General features: G+C 37.3%; 1 protein-coding gene across 1 annotated transcript in view; it reads left to right on the top strand.

Moving 5' to 3' along the window:
* Window positions 1-18,579, top strand: part of Hdac9 (histone deacetylase 9) — a 679,511-nt gene that overhangs the window by 472,373 nt on the left and 188,559 nt on the right. Inside the window, exon 16 of the mRNA XM_013024045.1 lies at window positions 780-829. Within this exon, the coding sequence (XP_012879499.1) occupies window positions 780-829 (50 nt within the window). The remainder of the gene's footprint in view (window positions 1-779; window positions 830-18,579) is intronic.

Genomic DNA, 18,579 nt, shown 5'->3' with positions numbered 1-18,579 from the left:
CGCCACTTCTGGCTTTTTTCTTTTTGCTTATGTGGTGCTGAGGAATTGAATCCAGGGCCTCAGGCATGCAAGGCAAGCACTCTACCACTGAGCCATCTTCCCAGCCCCGATAATTTTTATATTTACATCACTATTATATTTACATTGATACAGATTCCCAAATGGTATTATCTTTTGTTATAGTGTTTTGTATAAAAAATTGTGGATGTTGAAAGTCTTACGGGGTACTTGACTTTATATCTTAAGAAAATTCAGCTATTTATAGCTTATAAGAATACTTAATGAAATATAAATTAAGAATAAGTAAGTACATTTGAGATAACATTTTAGTATTTGTAGTAGTTAAAAATGCCCATGTATGGTTTTATATACTTTGTGGTTTAAAATACCACTGGAGAAATATATTCAGTAAATGGCAGAGATACTGCCCAGAAATTATAAAGTTTTGAAATTATAATAGGCAACATGAATGTGTAGGTTAATTAAAAAATTGGACCCAAATTTTATTTGTATGTGTTTATTCATGTGCTGTAATAAATTTCACCTGTGACATTTATATTCATTTGCTGTGAGAGCTTCCCGTCTGTCCATATAGATAGGACTGTTTGCGCTGACATTAACTTTACTGAAAGTTTGTCTTCAATATAATTAATGTCTTTCTGAGTCAAATGTTAATTACCATGTGACATAATATTTTGCATAAATACATGCCTCTACTAAACCTACTATATTTGTATTTATAACCTGTATGTTTTCATGTTTTCTTTCTAACCCTATAGGTGAAGATTCTCAAAAGTATTTTTCCTCATTACCTTGTGGTGGACTGGGGGTAAGTAGACTTTGTTTATTGCTTTTAAATATCACAGACTTACCTCAAAAAATCCTTTGATGTTTCACTACTCAGTTCTAGTTAATATTACTTTTCAGTAAAGATATTATTAGCCTTGAGAACTGGCAGTATAATTTACAAAGCAAATTGCCAAATGCAGAGCTCCTTGTTCAAAAATCATGGTGAATTTGAGATAGTGACAACGTAGCACTCACCAAGAACGAGGACCTCCTCCACGCTGTAAGTTCCTGTATGACAGGTCACATACACGAAGCCAGCTTTGAAAACTTTTGTCTGCCTAGAACTAAAGTTAATACAAGAGGTTTTGACACAATTTTGCAGCAGAATTCAATTTCAATGGGAACAGACTAACTATGCACATACATTATATTCCTGGTGAAATGGAATGAACTTCAAAAAGTGCTTTGCATCATGGGACTTTTGGTTTGTGAGCCCCTTGAGGACATTTTTTGTCTTCAATAATTAACAAAGCCTTTTGACCCAGGATATTTATACCACATTTCAAGGACAAATTTGCTCAAATCCAGATACATATGAAGAAAAATGTCTACATTTTTTTTCTTTTTTTTTGTGGATGATTAGAACAAACCCTGTAACCTGCAATCTATTTAAAGTTAACCCTTACCAGCAACAAACCGTCACTCTGCAAAGAGCCCATTGATTTGTTTTTCCCTACAGCTACTTTTATAGACTTTAGGAATTGTGAGATGTTAAATAATTTAAACTCCAGGCTTACTTCTATCCAATAAGACATTACACAATAAATTTATTCTATTAAAATGTAGAAGACTAAAAATAGGTTTGAATTTGCCTGGTTATGTTAGGACAGCATAATTCTAGGTCAGGTTTCCAAGGACCAACGTATTTAACTCAATTAGGTTTCTTGGATATGGAAGGGAGGAAACAAACCTCATGATATATTTATCATGTTTTCAACAATTATTGTTGTAGCTAAATCTTTTGTGGAAAATTTATATCTCGCCTGACCATTTGATCATTTTAATGATGGCAGAGTTAGTGAGGGATATCCTTCTGTTTCTTCATCTGTGATTTTGATCCCTCTGGAAAGAAGTATGGCAACTGCAATCAATATCCATTTGGAGTTTATAGTTTATCAATATACATCTGAGTTCAGGAAGCTAGTAAAACATAGTCACTAGTTTTCATGCCACTTTTTAGATGAGAAACTAAATACTCAGAGAAGTGAAGTAATTTCCTTCAGTCATGTAGTTAACAGTGAAAGACTGACTGAAAATGTGGGATTGGCATGCCTGTTTGCATGAAGGCATGTCAAAAGAACTTTGAAGATTCTTCCGTAGTTCTCATCTTGGCCAGATTGACTGCAGGCCTCGTTTCCCGTGGAGCAGTATTCAGTGCAGCTAAGATAGGACAGTTTCTTTTGTGGCTACTCACTAGTGACTTTTACTTTTTACGCTTAACATGGGATAATGGTCAACCCCACATTAATTCTTGCTAATTTTAATAAAAGCCCCATGTGGAGCCAGGAGCTTGCAAAATCATTGTAGAAAGCATAAAGTGACTATTAAAATGGATTTTATTGAATTTTGTACATATTTCCTCGTGAGTTGCTACTTTGGAAGAATCGTTACTTTCTTTAAAATGAGGCAAAGATGAAAACAGAGATAATGGATACTTGGTGGGAATCAATGATGGGAGGGAATAAAGATTGTGAAAAACCTTAGTTTAGGGGAAGAGGAAGAGAATGAGGGCAGGGGTGACTCAGAATAGAATGCACTCAACACAGAAATAGACATGTTATGTCGTACAACCATTTGAAGTTAAAATTGTTTTAAAAATAATTTTACAGAAACAATGAGGTAAAACATGATTTAAACAATAATAAGGGTTTTTGAAGTTATAAATGTAAGCTTTTTAAAAAATTTATTTTATTGTAAAGATGCTATACAGAAGGGTTACAGTTTCACGAGTAAGTCAATGAGTATATTACTTGTAGATCATTGTTACCCCTTCCCCACTATCCCTTCCCTCCCCCACCTGCCACAACTGCATGCCCCTCCCCCCCTCCCCGAAGTTGTAAAGTTCATTTCCAATATACTTCTTGTGGGTATCATTATTGCAATGGGTCATTCTGTGTCCTTGTTTACAAAAAGTTTTTTTTATGCAAAAAAAATCAAACAAAGCAACAACAACAATAAAAGCCCACTGATAAGGGCAATTACTTCTTGACCCAGAGCTTAACTCAGGATGGATACTTGGAATTCACCTCCCAAATCTGACTCAAGGTGTTCCTCTAACTCACTATCTCTTGAACGTGAAATACTTCTGCTCACCTGTTCTAAGCCCATGTCAAGATAAGTTCTTATTCTCCAGACAGAAGGATCTAGTCAACTCTTAAACATAACTCAAAATGCATCATGATTGCTGCTTCTGGCCTGCATATCCAGTAGAAAGCACAGTGCCTAGAAGTTTCTCCCTGATGAATCAAGTGGCAGTGGGAATGGGGGTGGGTAGAGGTCGCTTGGACAGGCAGAAGCAGGAGATGTGGGTTAGGATGACTCCACTAGTGCTTGAGAAAAATGGAGAGGGGCATTTTCCACATCAAATTTGTTTATATATCTTCTAAGGGCATTTAATATACGTCTGGGAGATGGAAGGAGGAGGGAAGGAGAAGGAGGGAGAAAGAGAGAGAAAGAGTAAGAGAAAGTGGTATGTGTTGGGGGGGTTGGGGGGGGTTGCACAAGGTTGTACTTGCTTCTGCTTTTAAGAACCAAATCATGTTCTTGACAATTCAGAAGCCACCTTAGTCCCTCAGATCTCTGATTTTGATGCAAGTGCTAGTGGAAATTCTAAGTCCTCTGGATTTGAACCAGTGTACATTTTCATTTCCAATCCAATCCCAGATATATTGACTATACAGTAGAAATCCAATATTGACTTGGAGTGGCTCCACTGATGGCATACCCTGGAGAGTTCGAAAATGACTTCAATTGCTTTCATCTTAAAGCATACTTCTGGTTCAAATTACTAACAGTAGAGCCTTTGCTTTCGGCTTCCAAAAATACTCAATGATTTCTAATACATTCTATGTAAGTTCTAAGTAAACTCCACTTACTTAGAATATATAACTTCATTCAGGATGGATTTAATATAGAGCTAATAAATACTGACCGATTGATTGACTTTTAAGGAGATAGCCTGAGACATTATGAAATCAGAAAACCCCTACTTCTTTATTAAATATTCCCATAAAATTGCTTCTGGGAATTGGTGCATTGGTCAAGCAGTTCAGCGGACGCATGGTGTTTAGGATGCTTTAATATATGCTCTACAGAATTGTAGTTTGTCCAAGCACCTAATGTTTCCAAGTTTCTTTGTGTTTCTCTTATTTTGATTGAACCACAAGAAAATGTAAAAGAATATAAGTATATGCATATTCCAGCACTGGCTTGGCCATTGTGCAGTAAAACAAGATAATTAGGAGACTCTGGAAACAATAGCCAGGGCAGAACCAGCTAGCTCTCTCTCCTCAGGGTACATTACTAAAAATAGTGATCACTTTCCTGGCCATCTGACCTGCTGCTGTGTGAAGAAATCTTGAAGTCATTTCTCAGCCTTATTTTCCCTTCTTCATTTGATAGCATTCCCTGCCCTCCCTCTTTCCCTCAAAAAAGAAAAAAAAACCCACAAAAGCAAGGACGAGCAGGCTTTTATGATAATGTCGTCATCAGCTCCCAGCTTCAAACACTTCTGCGGCTTTTGAGTTGTCATTTATAACTTGGAACTGAATCGACCCATAATTCCCCTGATACACTTAGAGAAATTGATAACAGACTCTGTGCTTCTTTTATGGCTCGGAGGAGGCAACTCCAATCACATCACTATTGGCAGGCGTTATTATTTTTTGACATGGTTGTAAAAGTATAAAGGGGCTTATGGCATTTGTTTAGATGAGGAATGGGCTTGCAAGCTGTGCTGGGGTTTACAGGCCCAGATTAGTGAGAAGCAAAGGGAATATGATGTTTGCAAACAGGATATGATTTTATATAAGTTTGGGTTTCGTGCTCAGGTCCCTGGGGAATGCCCTGCAGACAGCAGAGAATTCTGCTTTTATCCTGCAACAGGACAAGCTCCCAGTGCCAAAAGCAGAGAAAGAATCTGGTCAATTGGCAGTATCAGTGCCTTGATTGGAAAGAGGAGGAGCTGTGAAGAGAGGGGAACATTCTCTGGGAGGAATGAGAAGGTGCAGAGTGTAGGTAGCATCTGGGCATCTAGGCTTGTCTAACTGGTAAAAGATGTGTCAGCAGCAGCATGGGGACTATGAATACAAACTCAGACTTTTTTTCTTTATTTTTGTACTGGCACTGGGGCTTGAACTCGGGGTCTGGGTGCTGTCCCTTAGCTTTTTTGCTGGAGGCTGGAGATTTACCAGCCAGAGCTGGCTGTTTCATAAGTAATTGGAAAGAAGAGTCTAATGGACTTCCCTGCTCAGGCTGCCTTCTAAGCATGAGCCTTACATGTCAGCCTCCTGAGAAGCTAAGATGAGCTACCAATGCACAACTAAAGTGAGTCTTTTGTTACCAATTATTACTTAGTCTATATTCTATTTATATATCTGAAACTCATATGGTGCCAGAGGTGTTAGTTTTTTCATTTGAGGAGGGGGAGATATGGAAAATAATTAGAGGAGATATGGAAAGTAATGAGATATGACTGAAGGACTCAATTGCCAAGGTTCACTGCAGATATTTCACTTATACCCTAAAAATATCTTGAAGGTAGGTTTGAATGAAATATCTTAAATTTTCTTTCATCCTGTCAGAATTAATACACATATTCTTCCCTCTGATACATAAATTTACATATATATGTATGTATACACATATACTCACAACAGATATTACATACACATGTAAAATTAGAAGGAAATTCTGTTATTTTACACCACATTTATACCTTCATATTGCTCTGTTCTTCATATTACACCACACTGAGGTTTCACCACAATTCTATTCCTTAATAATAGCCATTTAAAGTTTTTCGCTTCTATGATGTGATAAAGCTGAAGACTTTTATGTGTTGACCAAATCCATGCACAATTCAATGTAATATAAAGTTTTGGTTGAAGTGAGGTAGGAAAAGTAAGATAATACTTGTTGCTAATTCCCAGGCAACAAGCAGGAATACGAAGATTAAGGAGACAAGTCCGCTGATTTTAGTTTCTCAGGACCAACACATTAGCTGATCTGGTTAATGTGCTGTGGGAGGGACAAAAAGAGCTTCCAAAATAAAACAGGTGGAAAAGGAGCATGATGGTTACTCAAGGTTTCATAAGCTAAATCTTGACGAGCACTTCGTGGTGAATGTGTTTCCTGAGTTGAATAAAGAGATGGGTTATGAATGCTGGGTAGCGGAGGCAGACACAAAGACATTGGGTCACCCTGTTATTGATAATGGCTCCAAGTTTCTGCTCATTGGTAGAGAATTCCACACTCTTCTCAAAGTAGTAATGGTTTAGGATGCCAAGCTTTGGATATTTTTTAAAATTTTGATATTGACTCAAGAATCTGTCTCTTGTATCATTAACTACCATTCATCACATGTCATTCCTACCCCATTACCATGAGCAGCCATCATGGCTTTTGATACATCAGCACACGAGAGGAGGGAGGAAGGAGTTACATGTGTTTTTTTTTTCACATGCAGTAATCAGGATGATGTTGATTTCCCTCCTATGATGTGCAGCTCCAACCTGGCTTGCAATCAGCCTTCATTTCCTCCACTTCTGCTATCAAATGTGCATCCCTCCAGCACAATGAGATTCATCCTGATTTAGAATCTTGCTTTTCCCCACCCCTCCTTCCTAATTGTATTTGGATTTTCATTAGCTTTAATCTTGTTGCAAACGATACTAGCAGGAACACCTGGACAAAAGCAACACTGATAAGCTGCTTTAGTGAAATTGTTTGAGACTTACGCTTCATGATGTGGGTTCAACAAAAAGATCATATTGCCCTGGTCTTGGAAAGAAGAGAACAAAATATCACTCAGGCCAAGAAATTCCTTCTAAATAACCAAGCTTCCAGTATCCAAGAGATTATGCTATGTATGTATACGTACTCAGCAATTGTGGTAGGAATGTAGACAACATTCTTTGCAGAGATGAGCATTATAGGCCTTACTATTTACTGCAGAATGTGATTTTTTTTTATAGTCACAGGACACCATTGTCTATTGCAGGAGAGAAGAAAATGAGAAAGAAAAACTTTCACTTCCTCCTTAATTGATCTAGTGGTAGCATCTTATTGTTGATTAAGTTCCTCAGGTTGTGTTGACATTATGGCTAAGCACAACATGATGCACTTTGTAATGGGAATACTTCATTCTCTTCTTGAGAGTAAATATGAATATTATAGAGCTAGTAAAGCTGTTCTGTTATAAACAAAATAAGATGGCTGAAAATGCCACCAGCAAATGTTTGCTCGTATGTTTTTTTCTTAATTTTTGGACCACAGTACCTATAAAAACACATATAGGTATACACAGGTCCCTGAGCCCCCCCTCCATGTGCACTTCTGTATCAACCAAAAGGTAATGTCAATAGAAAGGAGAAAGAAATCATTCATTTCCAGAATTTCTTTTGCTGTAATTTTTGCCCACTGTATAAGAATTTTCTCCACTTGTTTATGTGCCTTGATTGTAAACATTGAGACCTGAAGAAATAAACTACAAGCTTGAGGGTTGCTGGAGGTAAAGTGGCTTGTATGATATCTCTATTAGGATATCTATGAACGTAAAATTCTGATAAATTGAAACCTACTTGAAAAAGTTTAGACATGTAATTATCTACTGATAACCACTTCTAATTTTCAACATCTGGGAAAAAAACACATAAAAACATTTTAAGGAAAAGTAAGTGAAAATATTAAGTGAAATAAAATTTAGAGGAATCAAAGGAAATGGGGCTATCTAGCCAAAAGGCATCTTGTGACAGCCAGAAACACAGGTAAACTGAGACCCAGCTTTGCTTTTCATTTTGATATGAAAAACTTCATTTATATTTTTTTTCTTTTTCATGTTCTTGCCCTAAGAAGTCCCAGATCCATAAATGCAACCTGGTATCAAGCTAATTCTATCTATCTATCTATCTATCTAATTTTATATATGTATCTATTATCTATTTCTATATGTGTATCTATATATTTACATATATTTCAATAAAATATAGATGAAACTTATAAATTTACATCAATATAAAAGGACACAATGTTTTTCTTTGAAAATGTCAATCTACAAGTTCCCTTATGGAACTTACATTTTAGTGGAGAGAATAAACACATATACATGAGTTTGAGTGTGTGTATGTATATGTGAGTATTGTATGTGTATGTGTGTGTGTGTGTGTGAGAGAGAGAGAGAGAGAGAAGAAATAAAGGAGGGGTGTGGAATCTTGCTGGGTTTGGGGCACAGGACTGGTGCTTGGTGAGGAAACATTGCCCTTAAGGGTAACAGATAGCTTAGATGTTCTGGCTTTTTATGGTGAGTGACTGAAAGAGGGGAGCAGTATTAGTCCTGAGAGTGGTGAAGAGCCAGTGAGGATTGGTGGAGGTTGGGAAGGGTGGCTGGCCAGACAACTCCAAGCTCTAGGGCCCATCCCCACTCTGCCTGTGAAAATGTGGACAAGCAGGGTAGGGTTGTTCTGTGAGCAACACACAGAAGGTCTAGACCTCTTGTTGATCCCTACATTGAGGCGTGTCAGGTAGGGATGAAAGAGAAAGTTGGGTTTACCAGGACACTCCAAAACCCTGAGATCTGTCTTAAGATCCGACCAGTAAAGTTTGGAGTAGTTTGTGGCAAAGAGATAAAAACTTAGTCACCCAAGCAGTGTGATTAACAAGCAAGTCCTGGGATTTTTTTTATGTCTGTCTGAGCGTCTCTGGATCTTAGCAAAGGTATATGATTTGAGATTCCCAGTTCCAGGAGGATGTTGTTTGGCCGTTCCCATTTAGATTGTGTAGCTAAAATTAGAAACAATACTCTAATACTTGCCTGTTTCAAGTCCAAAGAAGATGCCCTGGTTTAAGTTGACATTTCCCGGGATATTTGCATATGCTTCTTGAATGACTTTTAACCCTGAGCTGGATTCAGGGAAAATGCCATGTTAATCACATTTAGTTAGTTTGTGGATCAACGGATGATGACTCTCAATATCCAAGTGTCTCAATTTATGTTGCATTCCACAGTGTAAGGAATACAACCCTGGGATCTGAACTTCAGGAAATAATTTTTACCATCAATTTCCAGTCTCTAATCCTCAAGCATCATTAATATGAATCTATGTTCATCCATATAAATTTTTGAGTAATTTATTTAGGATTATGCTCTAACTAGCTAAGTAAAATAATCTTAAATTTTGACCCTAACAATGTATAGAGAATTAGCCTAATGGTATGATTTTTTGGTAGGTAAGATGCTCTATAATAAACAAGTCCAATTAGAATCCTTTGAAACATATTTTATTAATGTTCATGGCCTCTCAGTAGAGTAAAGCCATTCCTCATATTAAGCTTCCAATGATAAATCACATCAATCTCTTTTAGTCTTCTCAGTAGTTCCAGGGGGCTTATTACTAAGGATGTAATTAAGGCTCCTTGTTCCATGGAAAGGGAGATAGAGGCTCAGAGAGGTAATATGTTCAAGTCACAGGAAGAGTAGGTGTTATAGGAGAAATGGTGTGGGTCCCAAGCTCGTAACCACAATGCTATGTGTTCACAGCTACCATAATTTTAAGCATATATGATTGTCAACACTTCCTTCCCAAATGAGAATAGTCCAGGCCATAAGAAAGCAAGATTTCTTCCTTTGCCAAAAACATTCTTTTTTTATTAAAATTCCTATGAAGTGCTAAATCCATGCATTCAAATATTAATTTAGGTTAAAAAATACTCCTATGTACATAACATTTCAAATCTAACTAAAACACTGACAAATATCTTCTTTGGATCAAACTATTGAGAGATGTGAAGGATGAAAATCCCATTTCACACAAAGTCATAGTTAATTATTATTATTATTCAATTACTAAGCAATGTTTTAATATATACTCTCTAGTAAATAACAGGATTTGCATATTATGAAGTACCCTTTACCTAGTATGGAAATCTGATTAAATAGAATAGCAGCAAGAAAATACTAAAATGGTATTTACTTGGCTCTATCTTTAACTCTGTTTTGGTAGGATTGTACCAGCAGTTCACTGAACCTGGGAATAAAAATAATAGGGACTCTTAAATTCTTTGACTGACTATGTAACTGTAACCCATAGGAATCTATATATTACTTGGCAAATCTATGAGTATACCAGTATTTTAAATAAGGATCCTTGGAGTCTCGAGATTCAGTGTTTTTGCCAGAACAAACGTAATTCTCTGCTTCTTCTTATTGCTGGCAAGTAAATAGCAAAGGGATATGTTTTCTGAAGATGAAGAGTGACTAGAAACAGCACAGGCAGGGTCAGTGGAGCTTCCAGAAGGCAGTTGATTATAGTGGGAATTGTTTGTGGTAGAGCATGAATGCACTCAGCATGCCCCTTGTCTCCTTGAGCTGCCACATGAATAGTTCACGCCTTCTTTCCATATGGAATATCAGTCAGAGTATTCATTCATCATATCCCCAGTTTTATTTGGAATCTGAATGTCTTCCCTGTATCTGCTCTGTTTCTTTTTCATCTCACCATGACTAAAGAAGCTAAGGTGTGGGCATTATAATGTGTAAGTGATCCCGAAGGAATGGGCTGTCATTCATGTCTTCCTCCCAGTGTTGAACAAAAGAGAGAAAGCATGTGGCTTTACCCACTCACTGTCATCATAAATTCATCCCAGCTCCATTTCAAGCATCTCAGGATTTCAGCAGAACATATAACATGAAGTGAATATATACATTGAAGAAGCTGGCATTCTGTATCATGTGAGAGAAAAGACAAGAGCTATCATGACAGGTTGGAGAGATAATTGAAGAAGAATACAGTAAAGAATACAAAAGTCCTTGGCTCTGAATTAAGGCATTCAACCTTACCCTGCATAGGACACAAAAGTGACCAACATCTTGTGGTATGAGGAGCTCTCATGAGATTGTGTGTGGTAGTGGGAGGGGTGGTACCAGGGCTTGAACTCAGGGCCTCATATTGTAGTTTCATTCTTTCATTCATGGCTGACAATTGACCCATACCTCCAATCTAGCCTTTTGGCTGGTTAATTGGAGATGGAATCTTGATGAATTTTCTTGCTCAGTTGGCTTTGAAACTCAATCCTAAGAGCTTTATCTCTTGAGTATCTAGGATGGCACCTGGCTTCTTGTGAGATTTCAGTGTTGTAGAACCGTTACTGCAGAACTGTCTCTGAATGATTTTATGGTTTCAGGGGGACGAGTTCTGCCCAGCTGGAGACAGAGATGCTAGCAAGGCAAAAACTCTGCTAGGTATTATTCACTTATCTGAGCCGTCAGTTTGTCGATGAAATAGAGCTAATTAAGCCTTCCTCATTACACAGCTATATGGGTCAGTTGTTAGAATGTAGGTTGTCAAGGTAGTATCATGTAGAAATGGTTTGGCTCCTCTCTAAGAGATAGCTCTGAATAGGTCCAGATTCACAGAAAGCAAATGGGCTGCCTTGGAACCTTGTTGTCTCCCCTGACATCACTAGAATTATACCATCTGGTGGAGGGTAGGAGGTGGGAGGGGGGCGAAAACTAAGTGAGGATGGTGTACATGGTTTTCAAAAGTCCCAGTGATGATGCACAAGGGCAAAGAAACTTGATATATTTTTCTTTCTATTGCTTCTTTTTTTTTTTTGGTGATACTAGAATTTGAATTCAGTGCCTCAGACTTACAAGGTAGGCATTCTACAGTCTACCACTGAACCATACTTAAACTCTAAGAATCTTAACTTAAAATGACTAGATCTCAATTCATATCTCTCCACTGTCATTGTTCAAAAGTGCTTCCCCAACTACAAAGCGCAGAGTCTATTTAACAGAACAGGACTGGTCCTGAGAGCTTGTATATCCCACAGATGCTCAGGTGATATCTGTGCTGCCCAGCCATGGACCATGCCATGAGTGACCAGATCTGGTGACTAATAAGTTGAACAATTCATTTCTAGCTTGCCTGGGACTCACTTTTCTTACCTATGAAGTAAGGTACTACCTTAATTGAAAGTTGATTTATTGTTCTTTCTGGGGATCAGATATGGTGTGATTGTATGAAACTATTTGATCCAAGGTTAAACCATTTCTTTAAATAGTTGTATTTTTGTTGAGAGATCAGCCAGCACATGGAGATCCTCTGACAGAGGATCTATTTGACTGTCTTAAGACAGTCACTAGTTAGGAGAGTTTCTGTAAGAAGAGAGATCCATGACATGAGAGGTCCAGGGTATTATGGGCATTGCAGATGATCAGAGATCATTTAAGGAAGATCTATTATTGTGCCATTGTTGCAGTATGGCATCAAAAGCAGGCAAGTAAGAGCTGGTTGTCTGGGCATGGTGTCACTGAAGAGGAGAGATTGCCCTTCACTAAATCATGGGGTATCACATTAGTGGGTTTTTATACTGTACTTGAGATTTTTAGCCAGAATAAAATTCTGTCAATAAAATTCTAGTTGTAGAATTAACTTACTTTCAATAATTAATTAATTGTGTTAACCCTTATTAACTTTCTATTTTGTGTCAGAGCCTGAAGATGGAATGAGGATTAAAGCCATTCATCACACCTCTGTACACTAGTAATTCTAGATCTTTAAGAGCATCGTGGAGTTTAAAAATATAGAAGAAAATTATTAAGCTAGATAGAGCTGCCATAACAAAGGTCTAAAGACTGAGTGATTTAAACAGAAAATTCTGGAGTCTAGAAAAAAGCTTATGATCAAGAGATTGGCAGATTTGGTATTTTATTTCCTAAGTTCTTTGTCCTTGCTTCAGAGATGATCAGCTTCTGGCATCTTGGCATTTCTAGTGTGTATTTGCATCCCTGCTATTCTTTCTGTCTTTATAAGGACTTCAGTCTAAATGTACCATCCTCAGGATCTCACTCAACGTCTATAGCCTCTTCAGAGGCCCCATGTGCAAACTCATTCACATGATGGTTTACAGATCTAACATAAGAATTCAGTCTATAACAATGTCAATGTCCAGGATTGACTTTGGTTGAAATCCCAGCTCTTATTCAATTGTTTAACTTTGGTCATGTTACTTTACCTTTTAATCATTAAGTTTCTTTATTTTGAGAAAATAACTACTGCTGAATTTATTAGGCTATTTTGAGAGATAACATTGATAATGTTTGTAAAATACATATTGCTGTCTTGTACTTAGAAGGTACCCCAGCCTCAATGACTATATCATTTTTATTTTTTGTTCTATTTTATTTTATCTTGGTCACACCAGCATTGAACTCAAGACCTTGTCTTGAAATATTGTCTATCACTGCTCACATACTACTTTTGCTTTAGTTATTTTTCAGGGTCTAACGATTTTGCTGGGGGGGCTTAACTTCCCGTGCTTCCTATGTGGTTGGAATAACATATGTGAACCACCACATTTAGCTTGTTTGTTAAGATGAATGTCACTAACCTTTTGCTCAGGTTAGCCTTCACGTACCATACTCCCAATAGCTGCCTGGAGCACAGTAGGAATTTTAAGTGTAAGCTATCATCCCAGTTGCATCTTTGTTGATGATGACCAAAGAGGTTTGCTTTTTGCTTTTGGGAAGTACTATTTTTGACTTATTTTTTCCTCTGAGTCTATGAGTAAGTTTTTGTTTCTCCTCTCTCTGACCTTCATAATTCCTGTTTGTCTCTAGGACTAGAAACAGACTTTTAGAGCCTTTAGGTTTAGCCCTAGGAATGAAGGATTGAGAATGGAAAGTATTGAGCTTCTGTAATATCTTTTTAGTGAGGCAGGGTAACAGTTATATTTCACAAAAAAAAAAACATAAGAAATTTGGCTTAGAGTTGCCATTTTATCCAATGTTTAGAGCTTAATGCAGAGTAAGCAAGACTAAACAATTAAAAAATGAAGTGTTTTTGACATGAAAGCAAGTAACAATGACTTTAGTGATTAAAAAAAGAAACATTTTCAACATTAGCAAATCAACATGATATATGCAGAAATAGTTGACCCACAGTAGATGATTCTGAAAAAAATATACTTTACCTGATGCATTGCAAAACTTTAAAAGGTATTTAATTTCTTTTCCAGTTAACTTTTCTGCAGCATGCCTGCAATGGCACAGAATCAGTACTGTGATGAAAACCCTCTGTTTCCTTGTTGAGTCTGGTGTCTGTCAGTAGGTTTCTGGGGGCATCTGATCATTATTTAAGCTTAAACTTAATTATTCAGACATGCCCTGTGACCCTAGGAGCATAGCATAACAGCAAGAGCTTACTAGATTTAGGATTGGGCAAGAAGTTTTACTTCCCAACATTCAGTATGAAATGCTTAAGATATCCAAGCAAGCATCGAACACCACATTAACCATGCATGGTGCATCGAAAACCTGTTTTGTTAATGAACCCAATAAGTATTATATTTAACTCTGGGAATAGCTCTGAAAGAAATCAACAAGCTGCATTTAGATTATACAAAGAAGACTGTGCCTAAATTCCTTTTCTTCTGAGTCATTCCCTTTCCATTTTAAATAGCTTCACATCCACTTTCAGGACAGGTAGCTTAATCTCTATCATGTGTGGCTTTTCAGAGCATTAGCTTTGTTTCCAGTGCCAATGATTGAGCTTTGCTGGATGTGCTTGGAGAAGCCGGCAAAGGCCCACATTCATTCAGGAAACTGCACTTGAACTAGATCCATATGTTGCTTTAAAAAGAAAAAAAATGTAGCTTTCTGATTGGAGGGAGTTTCTAGCTTCCAGAATTATCATAGACAATTTTTGTTCTTTGATGTGTTGCTAAATAGAAAGTAATGTTAGAACCAAAACTCTAGGAACTTTTTTTTTCTTGGTTAGCATTTGCTTAGACCTTACTTATTGCTTAAGTGTTGTCTTGTACTATGTGAAACACTTTTTGTGAATTGTCTAATTTAATGCTAATAATCACCCTACATGAGAATGGTAGTATCTTCATTCTTCTTAAGCTTAAATCAGTTCATTAACTTGTTCAAGTGCAAACAGCTTGTCTAGGGAAGTTCTGAGTCTCAAAGTCTCTAACCCTAAAAACACAATGAATAAAGTATGGTTACACTAAATGAAGATGACATCTTTGCCAGTCACCACCAAGAGTGAGACAAGGGAGAGAAAATTTTATCCAAAGATTGTTTCCTTGTATCTTTGTATAAAAATAGTACAGTAGAAGGTGGCAGTTTTTCTCCAAATCCTGGCTTTTAGAGGGTGCTCTATGGATAAATTATTCATTTGTGTACTAATTACACCAATGATTGGTAGCCAATCTCCCAAGCATTCACTCCTGGCTTCATCTTTATTCTCTATTTCATTTTACCAAAATAGGGTTCTTTCTTTCAGATGGAAAGCCAACTTTCTATGAAATTAGTGTTTCTCAAATTTATTAGAGGTTGAAGGACAAGACTAGTTTGAGCTTTGTTTTATTTCCTATCTGTCATAGAGCCATATTTTATAAAATGCCACGAAAACAAATTAGTAAAAGTGAGGTACAAAAGATTCACAATGAAATTTTATTAGGAATGTTTTAGTGAATGCAACAGAGTACACTCTGATCATTTCTGGCAAAGACTGGAATCCTTTGTGAATATCCAACCCTGAAGAGTTCCTGAAGTTACCACCCAGTGTCCTGCTCAGCTGTGATGTCTGCAACACATAGATTTAGTCTATGGACTGGGCATGATTCTCAGTGACAGAGATCACTAAAGAAGTAGTGAGAAACAAGGACATAACTAAGTAAATAAATAAATAAATTCCATTCTGGACATCAGAAGGAATGCATAGACCCTGGAGCCATACTCAGCATAGGTAGTTTTATCCTGGCCTGGGATTTTATTTTAAAGTGAATTCATATAAGAATTTAAGAATGCAGTACTTGTGCTTTCACATGAAATTGTGTGCCTTCATTTTCTTCAGAACAAATTTGATTGTAACCTCATAGCCTTTGAGGCAGTACCTTGAAGACACCCTTCCATTCAACTACAATTCTAATCAGAACTCTAATCAGTCTCTCTAATCAGAGACCTCCATCCCCACAGCCTGGACCTTTTATATTATGTGACATCTGTGTTATCCAAGTGGCCTTTGGAATCACTGAAAGATCTTCAGTTTACATTCCAGTCTCTCTGCTTTGTCCCTGTCCCTAGACTCTGCTTGCTCCCTGTTTATATTGGTCAACCAATCTCTTCAACATTAAGGAAACTTTTCATACCCTATTTCCCACTTAAGTGGTACCTGCTCAAGATCTGAGGAAATATTGGGAAAAAGATTACTTCTAAAGTTTAAGTTATGATTAATGTAAGTTTAATATATGTTTAAATTATAAGTCAAGCATCCGGGAAACTTTTTGTGAGGTCTTGCAAAATCCTGAGTTGGTCTTGGATTTTTATCATTTCTATTCATAATTCCAATTCATAGTGGATAAAGAAACTGTGAAAAATATGATTTAAGAAGTGTTTTACCCATCTCTTAGCTACCCACACTTGTTCAAAAGATAGGAGTAATTTGAAAGGTAGGTGTATATTTTCAATCAACATAATGAATCCTGCCTGCTAAGGCAGCAGATGCTCCATGCTCTTTCCTGGTCTGCTAGGTTAATCAAATTCTCATGAATATTTTCAAGCACCTTGTTTTAGTATGTAGAAACTGCCTGAGCTGTGTATGTGTATATGTGTGTGATTGTTTTGTTTTGAATAGATATCCATAATTATATAATAGCCCTTGAACTTTTCTTTTACCACAGATGATATGTAATTATCTCTTTTCAAAATCATGAGAGCACAGTCCCTCCTTTTGGTGTGCTAGGAATGATAAGGTGACACTAGAGCAGGATCACTGGAAAACCTACAAAAAATGTTCAGACTCCATCCCTAACATTGATGAAACCAAAGGCAAAGCAATGCAAAAAAGTAAGATGATCACAGCATCCATTTTATTGAGAACACAGAATTATTTGGGTAAATTCAAGAAAGGTATGTTGCTGTTAAAAATTAGTTTTAGCTGTATTGTCAAAAGAAAGAGGAAGAAATATTTCTTTTTTTTTCTTTTTTTTCTGGGTCCGGTTGTGGGGCCTGAACTCTGGGCCTGGGTGCTGGCCCTCAGCTCTTCAGCTCAAGGCTAGCACTCTACCACTTCAGCCACAGCGCCACTTCTGGCTTTTTTTTTCCTGCTTATGTGGTGCTGAGGAATCGAACCCAGGGCCTCAAGCATGCAAGGCAAGCGCTCTACCACTGAGCCACCTTCCCAGCCCAGAAATATTTCATAATAGTAATAACAAGCTTAGAGAACACTTTTCCTCCTAAACCCTCTCTCTTCCCTCTGTATACCTTGTAATCAACCTCTCCACTCTTTCTGTATAAATATCTTTTCATTTTTTGTCTATATAGTCACACTTTGAGTGACATTGCTATCTCCTCTACTCGGCATTACCAGATGATTTTGTAGCTGCGAAAACACCATAGTGTTTTTGCACATATCAGTAGAATAGGTCAATTGCTCAATTGGCCTGACATGGTAAACTGGAAGGGTACAAGGCTATGCATACATAACAGGGCATACTGTTTCTTTGCCAGGTGCTGTAGATTCTCTAAGGTCCTTAGGGAAGCAGAGCATGTGGGATAGGGATTTGCTTATTTACATGCACTGTGAAACTCCTGTTTTACACTTTCTGCTGTAGCTACGATGACAGGCATGCACCACCATGCCTAGACATTTCTGTTGAAATAAGCTCTCTGGAATGGTCTTGAACTGTAGTCCTCTCAATCTTCACCTCACAAGTATCTAGGATTATAAGTATGGCTTTTTGTTTTCTTGGGAGGATAATTTTTTTAAACTGATGCTGAATTATTCAAACTTATTCTTGTTTTGAAGTATATTTTGCCTGTTTCAATTCTTCCTTCGGTTCAAATACTTCTGACAATATAATAATGTACAAAACTCAAAGGTGGATTTAGTGGTCTGCTGAGTGGTGATCTTACTCTCAACCTCTCTCCGTGCACCCCACACTACTCTATTAAATAGACAAATAGGTGTGCATCTCTGGGGTTTGGGGAAGTATCAGAGCAGATTCTGATGCTTCAGATCCAAGGCCTTCTCCTTGATGACTACACCGTCTTCATGCTCTAAGATCGTAGGACTCTCATTCTAAAGCCCTCTTCCCTGTATCTTACCAAGTTTGTCCAACACCTAACATAGAGAGACTTATTTGTGTGAGAGACCCCATCTAACTTGTCTGAACCCCAGTTTGGACACATGTTAGGTCTAGAAGCTCCTATATATTTATAAAATGAGTTAGACTTTGGGGTACTATTTCTAGATGGATACATTTTTATTCTGGCAATAAATCAAAGCCGACACAGCAGACTGCTAAAAGAAATATTTCAAAGTAGAAAACACATTGTTTTTCTAATGCCACTTGGTTAAGACTAAAGGGATTTTGAGGAGACAAAAAGTTGGGTATTCTTATATTAATTCTAATATACAATTATGCCCTGAGAGCCCATTTTGCAGCATGTCTCTGAGCATTTCTGCCCAGAACCTGGGCTAGCTTCCTGTCAAGGCATAT

This window comes from Dipodomys ordii, unplaced genomic scaffold (genome assembly GCF_000151885.1).
Source record: "Dipodomys ordii isolate 6190 unplaced genomic scaffold, Dord_2.0 Scaffold72, whole genome shotgun sequence".
NCBI lineage: Eukaryota > Metazoa > Chordata > Mammalia > Rodentia > Heteromyidae > Dipodomys > Dipodomys ordii.
The sequence above is the reverse complement of the archived record's forward strand: the minus strand, read 5'-3'. Positions and strand labels throughout refer to the sequence as shown.